Here is a 16528-nt window from a genome sequence, read left to right as displayed (position 1 = left end):
TTCTTTTTAAGGTGACTCTTTGATTCCGCAAGCCAATTTTTTTACTAAACAGTACACATTTACGAGTCAATATTTTAGTTATTCTTAAATTTCGTTGGCCGAGAAACATTATTCTTTCGCTTTCGTTTTATAAATTCCGTTGGGTGCCATTGTAGAGGGACGAGACTCTTTATAATTTCATTATGAGGCAGATGAAAATAATAGACGAGTTTCAGGAACAGTTATTTAATTATTTTCTAAGTACCACATTTCACCAGTTAAAATAAACACGAACACAAAAGTACACGACACTCACTTAGATTAACCCCTAAGAAGGATCTTGGGAAATATACCTTGAAGTTAATAAAGTAATAAAGTAACGCCATCTGTTGTATCAAAAGAGAAGGTAGTAGAGTTATGTAACCGCTACAAAAAGGAAATATAATGCACATTATTTTTGCCTTAAAAAATCATATATACATGATTAAATAATTTTAAAAATAGTATTCATATTCATTATTTTATTTTAATACTTAATTTTAAATTTATCATAAAATAAGTATTAAAGATTTATAAAGAATAAATTAGTAGAATGACATGACATGCTGATAGTTAAAAGAAAAAGAGTTATCAATTTGTTAACTTCATACACATATGCACAAACAAGATTGATTTTTTTAAGCAGTTCATTTTTCTTAGCAAGTCTAATTTCCTCTGTTATTTATTTATTTTTCTTAAAAGTCTTTAGTGCATTGAACTCCATTTTGCTATCCTCTCCAGTCTTTTAAGGATCAATGTTTTCGCCATAAAAGAAAAGACCTCTGTTTTGCAGTTCTTAGAAACACGGGAAAAAATTCTAATTATAGGATTTAATGTCTTTATTAAAATATTAATGTATGCACCAATAATTAATGCGCTCTTGGGATGAAATAGCAAAATTATAGATAAGTCGAGATTCTTTTTAAATTTAAACTTTTCCCTAAATTAAAAGGATGGTGGTCTATATATCCGAAAAACATCACAAAAAAGTTTAAGCCCTTAATAGTAAGTTTTTTTTAAACTTTATTTTTAACAAACTAACTGCAAAATGAAAGTTTTTCGCATTAGCATTTTAACGAAACACTTTTCTGACAAATTAATATCATTATTAAAGGAGATGGAAATTTCTCATAAAATATGTTGGTGATTTTTTTTTTTAACACATTTAAATGAGCTAAACATTTTTCGAAAGTTTTATTATTTTGCTATTCACCTGGAGTACTTGCTACAGATTAGGCGAAGCGTGCGGATTGGCTTGAACATGTCCTTAGTATCTGCCTAATAAAAATAGGTATGCAAAAAAAAAAAAAAAAAAAAAATTGACAACGATGAAACAAAACAGGTTGTTAACATACCATAGCAGGCAACTTTCAAATGTTTTTAATGTCAAATTATGCATTAAGTACAACAGAAAAATTTACATTTCAAAACTGGCGTAAAAACGAAATCTCGAATGTTATTGTAACAGTGATGCATTTAACAAAAAATTCGTCAACTATTGAACTTAACGCAATAGTATACTGAAAATGGTTGCATTGTAAATCTATTGTTTTGCATGATTGAAAAAAAATAATGAGAAATTATTTTCAAATTATAGTGTTTTCAACCCATATATTTTCTGTACTGATTCTTTTGATGAAAAATGATTTCTGAAAAGAAATGTTTTATTAACAGCGAAATCTTTTTCATCCATTTATTTTCTTTAAACAAATTATGAGAGTTTTCACCGGTATCATTTTTTTAGTATTTTTTTTCTCTAGTAGAAAGGTTTTTTTTTTTTTCATCCAATTCTTTTATCAAAAATATTAAATTGTATGCTTTAGTTAATATTATTTAAAGATCTTTTCACAATAACATATTTCTTTCTCGTTTGTCCTATTTTTTTCTTTAAAAAATTAATGTATTTTTTTTATAACTATTTGATTAAGCTTCTTAGAAAATTGGTTTTTTTTTGTACTTTATTTCCTTTATTAAAATTATTAGATAATTGACAAATTTTTTAGGTTTGTTTTTGAGTTTCAGTTTGATAAAATTGCAAGTTTTAGACTCGGAGATAATTTAAGATGTTTTTTTTCTAGCAAATATCTTTCTTCAGTTTCTTTCTTTAACAATTTTCAATTATAAGTGATTATAAAGTATCCTTTTAAGGCAGCTCTTTGTACCTAAAACTCAGCTTTCCAACCGACTGGCACACTTTCTAAAGGTCAGTATTTTCTTTCTTTCCGTGAAAGAGCAGGGCGATAGTTTTTTTCTTTTTATTCAAAAAGAAGAAAAATTCAGTAGCCCTTTGGCTTTTCACTCAAATTTGCATCAATGTAGCTCGTGCGATCGAGGCAGAATCGTGACAATAGCAACCCACTCGTCCATAACTCTTTAGTCCCTGCGAGACAAATTAATTTCTGTTCCATCTCTTTTTCTCCTTCTGTTTCTGCTGCTGTTATGTTATTATGCCATAGGAAGTCCGATGCTGTGTTTATTCAAATCATAATTTCGATAGACAGATTATTCTACAGACACAAATCGTGATACGAATCCAGGTGCTTTTCTTTGTTTTCGTTTCGATTCCGATGCCTCGAGTAAAGTTTTCCCCTTTGTTTGGCCTGAGCATTTTGCAAGTTTACACTGTTTTTCTTTCTTCTTTTCTTTCTTTTTTATTCGAAAAATTCAATTGTTTTTGCTCGCCCGCACCCTGAACTGTGTAACATGTTATTATAATGATGCACACAAACGGAGAAAGTTTAGAAGATTGTAGTACTAGTTACTCGCACGCCAGTCTTTTAACCTTGCATGAAATTAGTTAAATATATGCTGTTCGAAAACTCAATCTGTTTCCTAAACAGTTCGAAAACTTCCCGGAGGGAATGTAAATATTTTTTTTTTTTTTTTTTGGAAAGAGTAATTGGGATGACTTCTCATTCGGAAAATATCATGCCTTTAAAGTATACAATGCAATGACTAAATGTTTTATCTGGAAATGTAAGTGATCGATCGTAAACCGAAATCTTATCTTTTCTCAGAATGTGCAACGAATTGTTTTTTTAAGGAATACATTGAAAATCGGCCAGCCTATTTTAATACCTGATGGATGTAAAAGCTATAGCTATTTTTGATTTATCTATTTTTATATAGATCGTTTTCTGGAATTCTATAAACTATACAAAATAAGATGAAATTGACAATGAAGTCTCTTTTTAAATGAAAGATCAAGAAAGTCAAAAAAACTTCTATCTAAAAAAAATTGATTTTTTTCTCTCCTTCTTCAGAAGGGGGTGGGCTGCATTTTTTTTTTAAATTTCAATATCGTAAATATCTAAAAAAAAATTAATTACTGTTTATGTTTACACAAAACCAAATTTGTTTCTTTTAACTTTTCCCTCTTTTTTCTGTTATTGGTAAACAAATATTTTCATGAAATAAATATCATTTAAAAATTTTAATATATCTTTTGTATATTATTAAATATGAAAACTAAATGCTGGTGCCAAAATATATACATTATATTTAAATAATTTTTTTTGAAAATTCATTCGACATTTTTACAAAAACACACAATTATTAAAAAAACTTATCTCAGTAATTAATAGAAGTTTTCAGTGATAGCAGAAATAATAATTTTGAAAAACAATCGAAGGAGAATTGAAAATGCCAAGAAATTCACAGGTAGGAAAAACACGTGAGGAAGTAGCAAATTCTGAGGGAATTTTGTATTTCACCCGAATTGCCAGAAGAAACGAACAACATAACAATTCTTGTTTTAGAAGTGGTACCAGGCTTAAAAGTGAATCATAAGCAATTAATTACAAACTATTCTGATCAAATTTTACTTTTAAATGTATATTTATTATAATAATTCTAATAAAATCCCAACATTATTCTATTCTACATTTCATTTTATGAGTTGGATTTCAAGTTATATATGAATTGAGTTTGTATAAAACAGTTTTAATAGGGTGAGAATATAGTCGGTGAAATGTGAGATCAGTCTCTGGCTTTTGAAGACATTTTTATGAATAATGCATGATCATCGATAAAAACCTCATCCCGCCTTGTAATTATACAAAAAAAGGAAATAATTAACGAACGTAAACAAATTGGGGAATACTTTATGTTAGCACTGACTGAATGAGGTGTGCGTTGCTTAATTTCTCAATTAATATTAATCAGGAGTTGGAACTTCTCGTGTTTCAAAGATAAACTTGAGGAGTGCAGATATATTTCCTCATTTTTTTTTTTATGATCGTGCCTCTCCTGACTCCCAGGACGACAGCAAATATCAATCATCACCTGATTGAGATACTAAGTAACACTAAACTGTCGAGTCACCTTCTACACCCACATGAGATCACCAGACCGTATGATGGCAATTTATTTTCTCATTAATCATTTTTTTTTCTCGCGTTTCCTTGTATTGTTGAGCAGTTCCGTAAATAAAGGTTGGTGTCCGTTTTTTTCTCGCTCTCAAAAGAAGGATTGAAATGAAAGGCTCGGAACGAAAGATAAATCGTCTCTACTAAAGGGAGGAGTATACTACTGATTCATTTCACTTTTTACTGGAGTCGAGGACACTTTAAGTACACTGTTTAGAAACAAATTTGAAGAGTTGAATAAAATTTTTGAATTGACATTCAAATTGCAAGACATATTTATAAATAAATGACTGTTGCTTTTCATGATTACATAATAATTTATTTGATAGTGAAGATTGTGGTCTGGGTGAAATGACTTGAAGACACAGGTTGTCTTTTATGGGGTTTATTGGTTAACATCAACAACAAAAAGCACATGAATACGCCATAGTGTAGTAGGCCTAGAGAACTACACATAAAATTTCTCATAAAATTTCACACTCCCCCTAGTACAGGAGTCAAGTTTGCTTCTACTGGAAAAAAAATATATACTAAACAACAACAGGGAGACCACGTGATACATGATTGGCAGCTAGCTGCGCCCAGGCAGATCACGTGGTTAACTGAATTCTTAACAATACTATTTGATACTATATTTCTTTGAAATAAAAGTAATTTTTATGTCTTTGATTGGTTTACCCATTTAAATGGCATTTTTGTTTACTTAATTTTCTGCGTATTGAATAAAGATATCATCCTAAATAAATTTCGCTCTGTCTAATTTTGACACTCTTATCATTTATATAGATTTGTGGTTAATTCCACCTTAGAAAATTTAAAATGAAGAATAAGAGGCTGTTGAATTACTTTTCAGACATTTTAATTATGTTGTACATAACTGTATCTACACATTTGCATTTCATTAACAATCCACTATTCTCAAGCCACTCGTAATATTAACACTGTTGTCTTCCTGGGTTTCAGTCTCCTTTCTATTACACATGCTCCATATAGAATTGACCAATGCGTGATCAAACAAGGGAGATATCTTACTTATCTCCAATAATATTAAATGTTCTATATGTTCATTTCATTGTGTACGTTAATCTTTAAAATGGAGAAAAATCTCATTAGTAGCATTATTAAAAATGTAAATGTCTGGTTCTTCTATCATCAAAATTGCGAGATCTTGTAACTTCAGTTTTCTTGTACATTGTACAGATATAAAATAGAATCCTTTTTCAGCTTTGAACAGCGGATGATTACGCGATCAAATATTTTATGGAACAATGAAGATGGTTTGAATTTTAAAGCAATAACATATTAAAAAAATTGTCAAAATGGAGATAAAATTTCCCCGGCTATTAAATTGTATCATTAAAAAGTTTTTTTTTTTTTTTTTTTTTTTTGAAGCATTGTAAAAAATAGTTTTGTGCAATAATATTTTCGGAAAATATCACAGAGAAACCACAAAACTCAACTTAATTTTTAATTAATTAAAATTTTCCAAAAGTCGCTTCGAGGTGCATCTTCCCACCCTCCAAAGTGTTACATGTGCCAGATTTGGTAATTGTAGCTTAAATTGCCCTGTAAAGCGCTAACACACACACACAAATCTTTAACCATTATCATGTTAATAACATTTCAATTTTGAAGTAAACAAAGAAATAAAGCATACACAGGATTAAAATATTTGTTTCTGATACTGATTTTCAAAGTGAAATTATTAATTGTTTATAAGCACTGAAATGCCAGAATTATCTATTAATTAATTATTTTTATTAGTGCTGTTCTTAATATATTTTTTTTATGCTGAATACTAATATAAATAATGATAGCGTTCTAAGTTACTATTGGATCATGATGTATGCTTATGTTATAAAATGGAAATATTGAGCATTCGAAAGATTATGTACATAGTTAATTAATGAAATGAAAAATTATTTTATTTTAGATATCAGTTTTTCTTGCAAGTGAAACAGGATATCTATCAAGGACGATTGCCTCTGACGTACGATTTAGCGGCTGAATTATTCGCTTATGCCATTCAATGTAAGTAAAATTCAATGTATCTATATGTTACTACTTGACTTTTCAGCAAATACCTATGATCAAAAATGGTCGGGAACAATGTCATAAAATTCACAATTTCATTTTACTGGTTAGGATTTATTTCAACCTATTCTAAGTAATTTCCTCCGATTGAAACTCCCGAATGTTGCAGCACTTTTCAGCAATTCTGAAAATATATTTTAAAATTCTTCAGAGCTTATTGTAGCGAATTTTTCATTATGTCAGAAAGAGTCAAAACAACAATTCGCTGCAATTCAGACTATGAAAGGAAAAGTTTAGGCATGAAATATTAAAATCTTCTAATGCTATTTACGAACACATTTCATGTAAATGTACAAAATTCAAAAGTTACGTTACTGCAATTCAGGTAAGTGTACAAAATTCAAAAGTTACGTTACTGCGATTCAGGTAAGTGTACAAAATTCAAAAGTTACGTTACTGCAATTTAGGTAAATGTACAAAATTCAAAAGTTACGTTACTGCAATTCAGGTAAATGGACAAAATTCAAAAGTTACGTTACTGCAATTCAGGTAAGTGTACAAAATTCAAAAGTTACGTTACTGCAATCCATTCTATTTTAGACACGGAGTACTTCACGGAAAGTCACAAAATACTTTAATAGTTGCTCTTTGTTATCAATTTAATTTGATAGTCGAAATTCATTGTTCGTAACAGTTTCATTATCTAAAATATAGAATGTTTATCTTCGATGCATTTTCCGTTTTTACTTTTTATTTTTTGAAAATATTAATTTTTTATCAAGATGTTTTCCTCAAACGTCTTCTGCAACAATTTAAACGTCATTGTTCTTCGAAATTTCCTCGGAAAAACAAAATGTAAAAGCTGTTCTTTGCGTGTGGCACTCACCATTTTAAGAAATCGCCAAAAGGAAAATTCTTCATTCGTTATAAAAAGTGTAACATGTGCAAATAATGATAGAAAACAAAATAAGGAGTGTTTTGAAATGCTGATGAAGATAAAAGTAACTGTTAAAATAAATAAATAAATGCAAACGATTTTTTATTCTTGCTTGTTTTAAATAAGTTTTCCCGATACACTACCCCCATCCCACCGCTTTTTTTTTTAAATATTTTTTTATCGACCTAGAAGTTTATAATCTGGTTGTCATAAAACCTATTGTTAGCTTTCTGGCGGGAATATTTTTTTACATCAATATTTTAAGTCTTAACCACCCGAATATTTTTCCCAGCAAAATCGAAACGAGACTTACTTTCTCGTCGCGATAGAAGCATGAAAAACAAAGAGGTAGAAAGCAATCCAACGATTAATTTGCGTAATAATGGCTTCAATATACACTAATCTCATCGTTTGGTCTTATTATTATTTTTTTTATGAAACTCGCTTCTCAAAAGAGCAATGTCTTTTGAATGGCAGACGCCAGTAATTATTGTTGACGTGGGCCTAAAGGCTGACGTCATTACTGATTTGTAAAAAATAAAAGGGGAAGGGGGGGAGAAATGGGGAGTTTTAATGCGTCTTATTCTCTCCCACATGATTACATAATTGGATTGTAGAAGAAAGTACCATTTTTTTTAATTATTATTTTGATTACTAACCCTCTTCTTTTTTACATTTCTGCCTCTTATTTATATGTATATGTGTGTGTGTGTAATCCAAGGCTGCCAGATTGGAATGGCAAAATAATGCTGGGCATCTGAATCCGCATTCTAGCAGTGTTGCATCTTTTTGCATTCTCTGTAAGAAGTATACAAAAAAGAAAATATAGAAATACTTCAAAAAGTCGATCTTGAAATTTTGATGAATTTCCATGTATTCAATACTTAAGGCCACTTCCCTATCCAAAAACATTTTTAGAGTTCGGTCTGTTGGTTTATAAACACGATAACTCAGAAATGCACTGAGCTATTAGCATGAAATTTGGCATGTGTCCTTTTCCCCCGAATTTCCAAATTTATAACAAATTTGGATGAAATCCGTGTTATCCATAAACACGATAACTAAAAAAAAAAAAAAAATGAATGTAGTTTTTGGATGAAATAGGCAAATAAATTTATCATTACATATTACATGCCTCTATTAAATTTTTTGTGAAGGGTTGACTACCTGTTGGTTTGTATATTTAAGTATGTGAACACGGTAACTCTAAAAGAGTGACTTAAATTAATGAGATTTGAAATGTTGTTTTGTCACCAACATTCTAGATCTATATAGAATTTTGCATTCATTTGGTGGAAAAGGAGTTATATAAAATCTTTATTCAATTTTCTTTACTATTCTACGAAGCGCAAAATACGTCATATTGTGCTCTCTGGTTAATATCAAGTTTAACTAATTGTTTATTTAATTTATCTTTTGCATTTCTGTTTTAAAATAGGAAAGTTTCCAATAAAGTAATTTTAACTAAACTATAATTTTAATAATTACTAAATTTATTTTAAAGATATTAGCTTTCCAAATTAATTTACGTCAGTCCTTTGTGTGGCATCAAACGGTGCTTTTGCTCAGGAATGGTTATTGACATGTCTAACATAATTATTGAAAAATTAACTGAAAAAATTAATAAAAAATTAATTGTTAGAATCGTTGAAGAATATAAGGTCATTTTTCTTGGGGGGGGGGGGAAAGGAAGCTTTGAATTTGGCCTTAAAAAAGCCAATCTCGCAACCCTGGTATCTGAAAAAAAAGCGAAGCTTGAAGCGCTTTAATTCAGGAGCCAGGGTGAGGAAGCGCGCTGCAATGAAAGAATCTCTTCAATCAACATGACTTATGGCTCATTTGCAAGGAAGCTGCGCTTTTTAAAGAAGCAAAAGCCTAATTGGAAAAGTTGGTAGTGATGCATCGAATGCCCAGTGGAATAATAGAATATGTGAGTGGGAAACGATGTTTCTAAATTTTACTCAGGAGAATAAAGGCTCAATTCGAACATTTATTTCTTTATTTCGCCTTCGGTTGGGGATGGGAGGGGTTCCGAAGCATAAAAAAATAACATCAATAAAAAGTTATTGATGCTGTACAGAATTTTTTACTGTCCATTCTATAGTCCCTTCTAAAGTCCTCTTCACCAATGAAACATTTAAATGATATTTTAGTTAGGAAATAATGTCAGTAATCAAATTTATGTCTAATTTCTTCAGGGGTGGAATAACTATTAAAAATAATTACGATCAGTCAGAATAGCGATTTATTAGTTTCAATCTTTTTTTGTTAGAGTATTTACTGTTACCTGAAAGGAAAAAATGAAATATATGTAATATTTTAAAATCTAATTGAAAATTAATTTCCTAATTTTTATTTTAATCAACCCATATTAACTGCATTCTAAAATGGTATCTTATTCTCTGACCAATTTCCACTTTTATTTAATTACTTTTAATATGCCTTCTAGAAAACTGATGAATTCAGTTTTCAGCAGATTCGCACACTTCGACTAAAGGGATAAAAATTCTTAATGTTTGCAATATTCTTTTAAAGATACCTAAATTTCCCTTTCCGAAGCCTATACATGTCAAAGAAATCCCTATCAAAATGTCATGGTAAAATCAGTGAAGGGAAAAATTTGTATCACAATGTAGACTGACATATTTCTTATTGTTTATTCTTTGTACGCAAGTTATGCTTCCCGTAATGAAATAAATCGACATTTTAAAATTTCAAAAGTTTCTTCTATTCGGCCACACAACTGCTAAAATATGTTTGCATATATATGTTAAATATTTAGTTTTATTTTTCTTTCTCTTAAAATAAGCGTTTATTCTTTATCCTACTAATGGCTTTATCTACATCAACATGCAAGTTACATACACATACACACAGGCTCGAAAAATATTGTCGTATCAGTCATGTTTTTAAATGACCCATCCGCATAAAATATTTGTGTTCGGAATTAAGAAAAAAAAATTCTCTTGATTTAAAATCTAAAAATATTCATCGTTCTGCATTGAAGTGCTATAGATAAGTTAAGTTATGCTTCTAAAAGTGATAAAGTCCGATTTGGTTCCTCCCCCCTTTTTTTAAAGGGGAGACAAATATGAGTCTAGAGTCTTGGGTTTTTTCAGTAGAAGCATTTTTTTCGGAGATTTGTATCTTGGAAGTGCAGATGAGAAAGTTTATTTAGAATTGCTTGGAAATTTTAACAAATACTCATTTTTTTATAAAAATTTCTAGAAACTGATGTAATGTCTAGCTAAAAAAAATTTCATCCTTAAAATGAATTATTTTTATCTTCCAAAATTTGTTTTAAAATTATACATTTGCTCATTTTTATTAAAGAACAGATGAATGTAAATTAAAAAAAAAAAAACTTGTTAAATAGAGGTTGTGCCAAATGCAAATGACATTTTCGAGCAACGTATCCCCCCCCCCTATTTTTGCGATTTATTTAAGCATTTCAAATATTTTGAATGAAATGTCCGTTACTTGACACTGATGGTTTAACAGTTCTACTTTCAATACCTTTAAACTTACTGAGCTTCAAAGCATCTAAATAAGATTTCGAATTAACAAGCTTCGACTTGTTAGAGAAGTTATTTGCACAATTTTGTACTAATTTAGTTCTTCCTTCTTTCTAATGACGCAAGATAATCATAGCACTTGAAAATATTCTCCGCTTCCAATTATCGTCTTATTAACTAGTGTGCAAAGTATTGGTAGCTCCATTTTAGGAACTAATACTTCATACAACGTCCTAATGACTTGCTTAATTTATATGAAAATTGATTCACTCGTTTCACACCAGTAATTCACGTATCAATTTTCTACATTAAATGGCAATTATTAATCATTATGTATATTATAAAGTAACAAGCTTTACTACAGAATTCGATTGATCTGCATCGTTGGAACTAAATTTTTTTTGATTTATTAAAGAGCATAAAAATGAATATTTAAAAAATTTGAAGCCGAATTTCAAAACTGCAGATATTTTACTGGAAGATAAATGCTAAGTGCTTAAGTCTCAGAAAGATTACCTGCTATTTAATTTGAAGTGGCAATTATTCTGGGGAACGTTCGTCATAAATGCACCGCTTGAATACTTATCATCTTAAAATAAAAATTTTTAAACTGTACTAAAGCGATAATCTTAAAATTATATTTTAGAAAAGATAATGGCTTTAAAAATCCTATGCCATTCGAGACGAGTTTTTCTTCGAATTCTGGAATGCGTTTCCTAACTAGAAAAAGACGACCCTATTTGTGATCATTCTGAATTTGAATTAAGAACAATTATGCAACGGAGAACCAATTCTTAAATATCTGTTTTAAAATGGTGCTGTCTTCTCAAATCAGCGCATCTTTTTATTGCATTATTTTTAATTTGTTGTGAAATGGAATCACTTTTGCAAGGCAGACTACTTAGGGTCAAATAAAGTTAAAAACATCGTGAGCCCAGAATAGATAAAGTAACAACTGGAATTTCGATTGCATCAATTTCTTCAATTATTAATGAGTTATAGCCTCAAAAGTAAAATTGCTTTAAAATATGACCACACTTAGAGGTATATAAAAACTAAAATTCAATTGTGTTTTTTTGAGTGTTCACTTTAGTTTGAGCCCGACATGGCTGGAAAACAAAAAATGGCAAGCAGGACCAAAACATGGACCCAAAGTAGAAGCTGGACTAGATAATCAAATAAATGTTCCTATTGATATTAGTTTACACTCTGATAAACAACTGTTTACTCCATGATACATTGATTTTTTTAAACGTATTTTCTAAGTAATATTTGTTATTTCATTTGATTTTAAAATATCATGTACTCAAACATATTCTAATTTCAACTAAATATATCGTTTAAATTTCAGAACGAACGAAGAATTAAATTTCAGAACGAAGAAAACACGAAGAATTTCTTTGTGTTTCCAAATTCATTTACTTATCAGTGTAATATGAACTTACAAGTCAATAGCGTTGGCACAGTTTGTATTAAAATATTTATAATCCTTCAAAATTTTTATGTATTGTCTTTGTTTAGAATCATTTTAAAATTTATATTGAATTTGTTTTAATTCTTCAGTTATTGAAATTAATTGTCTTTAAGGTAACTCACGATTAAGTGTTTTGATCTTCCAGTTTATTTTAATATTTGTTAAAACAATTTATATAAAGATTAAATCAAAATCAATTGAAGAATCTAGTTTTGGTAAAAGGGAAATACTCGACCTTTGCATCGTTGAAGTTCTCCTACAGAGTTAAATCTGACTCTGAATTCAAATGATGATTTTGTGCTTAAAATCAATCTAATAATGTTTATTGTGGCTAATGAAAATAGTGTGGAATATGGGAACATGGATTTCAATATCGAAAACAAGCGAAAATGAGAAACAAAGTAATATTGACGACTGCGAAATTATATATGTAATACCAAACTGAATTGAAACCTAGATTTTAAAAGTGTCTCAAAGAATTAAAAAAGGAAATTATTTATATTGTAGCTGTCATTCGATAATTCTTTTTTTAATGATGATGAGTAAAATAAATAAGTGTACTGTAAAGATTTTAGCACTCAACTAAAAGAAATTAGAAGTTTTAATTTAAGACACTGACAGCAATTAGGTTTTCTTAAAAAAAAGTTATCAGCATCTAATTACAACACGGTGTTTCATAATTTTTTTCGTATAGAATTGGAAGGTGAGTAATTGGTATAGATAACATTTTTCCCCATTTAAAATATTTCAAAAATTTTTTTTCCACTCATGGGGATGGTCTCCAGTGGTTTAAAACAGTGGTATCTTGTGAGGCACCCTAGGAACTTCCTTACAGAAGTGCGGTGTGGTATTACATAATTTCCTTAATTTTGTCTACATTCTTAACAGTTTACATTTTTGCAAAACTCTTATAATCTACATCAAGAAATATTCTTGCAACATTATGAAAATCTTATAAATAATTCATCCATGCCACTATTATTATTGATGGCCGCTAAAGGTAATCTGATCGAGTTGTCTTGTGACAATCTATTAAAACATGACAGTTAACAGCATGGAATTAATTGAGTTTTGGTTATCAGAAAATGATGAATATCCTCTCTTTTATATCAGCAAATTTTAATTTCATTCAATATTTCTTGATTGTGCGTGGTCGGATTTTATGGCTGAGCAGATTTTAAATCTATGATTTGAGAAATTTTCAACTGATCGGGTTCATCCATCTCTATTTATTAAAATTTGTTCAATAAATTTGAATATAACTTAAAATGCGTTTGTTACATCTTTATCTGTTGTTTATAATGACTATCTAGAATATTGCCAGAAGTGCTGGGTAGAGTTTTAAATATAGAGCCTTAGGAAGAAAAAAAATTATGGATTCATTGAAGCCACCTGGAATTGAAAACGTTCAGAAATCCTTGAGTTAAATAATCGCGAAGAAAATATGGGGTGTCCATAAAATAATTTTCTTTATTTGAAAAAATTAACGAACGGAATAAAAAGAAATTTCTTGTACAAACTGTAAAAAAGCATAAAAAGAAACATTTTGCAAAAAAAAAAAAAAAAAGTAACAATAATTACCGATAAGAAAAATGTTGGCGCTGTTGGAAGAAAACAGGTTAGATCACAAAAGATTGATTATGCAAATTTCATTGCAATTCCAGCGCTAAAAAAATTCATTTGTAGAAAGGAATCACATACAGTATGAAGCATGCAGAAAATTGTCTCTGTAATGGTTACATTACTACCTTCTCTTTTGATACATTACATTATTAACATTACATTACCTTATTAACATCCAGATATGCTTGCCTTGATCCTTCTGAGGAGTCATTATTAACCACTTAACTGTTTTATTTTCCTTACTGTCTAATAAGATGACACCTTCTATTTTGAGAATGTTTCCTTATTTTGATTCAAATGGAAATTCATTGCATATTTCACTTATCTATGTATTTATTCGTAGTAATTTTTATATTGAACTAGCTGACCCGGCAAACGATGTTCTGCCATATAAATTATTTCTAGTGAATATTTTGGTTGTTAAATAACAAATAACGAATGTATTGTAAATGTGTGGGGATGGGATTTGTGACAGAAAGAGGAATGGAGCGCTGTAGACGATGATCGCCGATAAAAACAAAAAAAAAACACCAACTATACATTTTCTCAATGCAATGTATTTCATTAGCGTAACGAACATATACATTGTTTGATCTCTTAAAAGTTAAACGTAAAGTGAAAAAAGTAATATATTTTTTTATCCTAAAGTATAAAAATGAAATAAAGAAAATCAATATTCATTTCGAAGCGCCATTGAGTGTACAATATTTTTTGTCAGTCCGTCTTGTGCCAACACAAATAAGCTCGACGGTTTGCCCACGCGAGAACATGCCACGTATAATTGTCCGTGTGAAAAACATGGTGTGCCCAAATCGAAGCCGCAAACAGACATCGTTTGGCCTTGTGACTTATTGATTGTCATTGCGAATGCCAATCTAATAGGAAAATGACCGCGTTAGAATTCAGTTGGCACGCCTGTAAGAATCATTGGAATTCGTGGCAGCAAAACATTTTCGGCTCGGAATTTGCCTTTCAAAATGGTGGCTTCGATAATCAATTTTTAATGACCAATTGCGTGCCATTGCACAGCCGTGGTGGGTTCAAATTCCGAAGTAAAATAACAGGAGATCTAACTTTCAGTCGTAGAATGTAGAATGTGTGGTGACATGCCTGGTAAATCCAGTGAGTTGAAAAACTGTTGGATAACTTACAGCTTCGTGAGCATCTCAAACTGTATCGATACCAAGTCGCGTGGAAACGACAGTTGTATCTTGAAGTTTAAATCATCGACGTCCACATTTTTTGTTGCCAAAATGGCTCTTTCTGCCAGCCACGCATGATTTATGTATTGTACGCGTACATCGGGAAATATGCGGACAATGAGAGCATTTTGCGAATCAACGATAGTGCAAAAATTAGAAGGCAATTTTATGCATCCAGTATTTTCATAGACATCAACTTTTCCATCACCGATATCTAACAATTGATCCGAGAATGTGTCATCAGATGGATCTTGTAGCATTTAAACGCGCATGTTTATTTTTAGCTGGACTTTTTCAACATTACGCCACAGTGGCGATGATTTCAAGCAAGCTTGATCTCATCAGCGTACGTTGAACGTGGAATGACGGGAAGTGTTTGTCTGAAATCACCTGAAGGGAGTAACAGAGTGCCGCCGAATAGGGTTTCTTTTCTTTTTTTTTTTTTGTATATTTTTGAGTGTTCTTTTCAACACCTCAAGAGAATGTTTGTGTGCCATAGTGCATTCATCCCAGATGCTAATTTTGCATTTTTTCAGTACCGTGGTCATGGACGATTGTTCTTTTATGTTGCACACTGCGTCTGGGTTATTTTGAATATTCAGTGGCAGCTTAAATGCTGAATGAGCTGTACTGCCTTTATCCAATAAAGTTGCTGCAATGCCAGATGATGCAACGGCCAATGCAGTGCCATTATTAGATCGTATTTCGGCGAGAATTAGCGAAATGAGAAATGTTTTGCCAGTTCCACCTGGTGCATCCGATTAAAAAATGGGATGGGGGGGTTGGAGAGTGAAAATTTGGGATTATAGGTATTTTTTTATGCCAAATAAAAAAAAATACAAAAAAAAAAGTACCAAAAATTTTTCTGTCAAAAAAAAAATAGAAAAAAAATCTGGATAGGGACACCCTAATTACCTAGCGTTATGAAATATACTTTGCGATCTATTCTCACACCTACCAAATACACATAAAACATTTCATAAAAATCAGTCGAGCCATTTCGGAGGAGTACGAACACAAACACCGTGACACGAGATTTTTATATATTAGATTATAATCTTTATGAATGGTTTATTTTTTGATTACAACTATCAAATTTTGATAAATCAATGCACGTACGGCATTCGGGCAAAACAATTAAGTGGTTAAATTCTAGTCAGTATCGTGTATTTTCGTGTTTGTTTTGTCTTGTGAAATGTGGAACTTAGAAAATAATTAAATAACTGTTCCTGAAACTCGTCTATTATTTTCATCTACCTCATAATGAAATTATAAAGTCTCATCTCTCTAGATCTTTTTATTAATGAGCATTAAGATCTTTTAGCTCACGCGCAATATTTCCAGTGCAGTGATCTGCC

The 16528-nt window shown here is 30.4% G+C and overlaps 1 protein-coding gene across 2 annotated transcripts in view; it reads left to right on the top strand.

Moving 5' to 3' along the window:
• The window catches only part of LOC129991627 (band 4.1-like protein 4), a 219125-nt gene that overhangs the window by 165877 nt on the left and 36720 nt on the right, over positions 1 to 16528 (top strand). For both annotated transcript variants that reach the window (XM_056098258.1, XM_056098250.1), the window contains exon 5: positions 6319 to 6416. In XM_056098258.1, coding sequence (XP_055954233.1) covers positions 6319 to 6416 — 98 coding nt within the window. The remainder of the gene's footprint in view (positions 1 to 6318; positions 6417 to 16528) is intronic.

Source organism: Argiope bruennichi, chromosome 1, assembly GCF_947563725.1.
Source record: "Argiope bruennichi chromosome 1, qqArgBrue1.1, whole genome shotgun sequence".
Classification (NCBI taxonomy): domain Eukaryota; kingdom Metazoa; phylum Arthropoda; class Arachnida; order Araneae; family Araneidae; genus Argiope; species Argiope bruennichi.
Note: the sequence above shows the minus strand (reverse complement) of the source record. Positions and strands in the feature narration are given on the sequence as shown.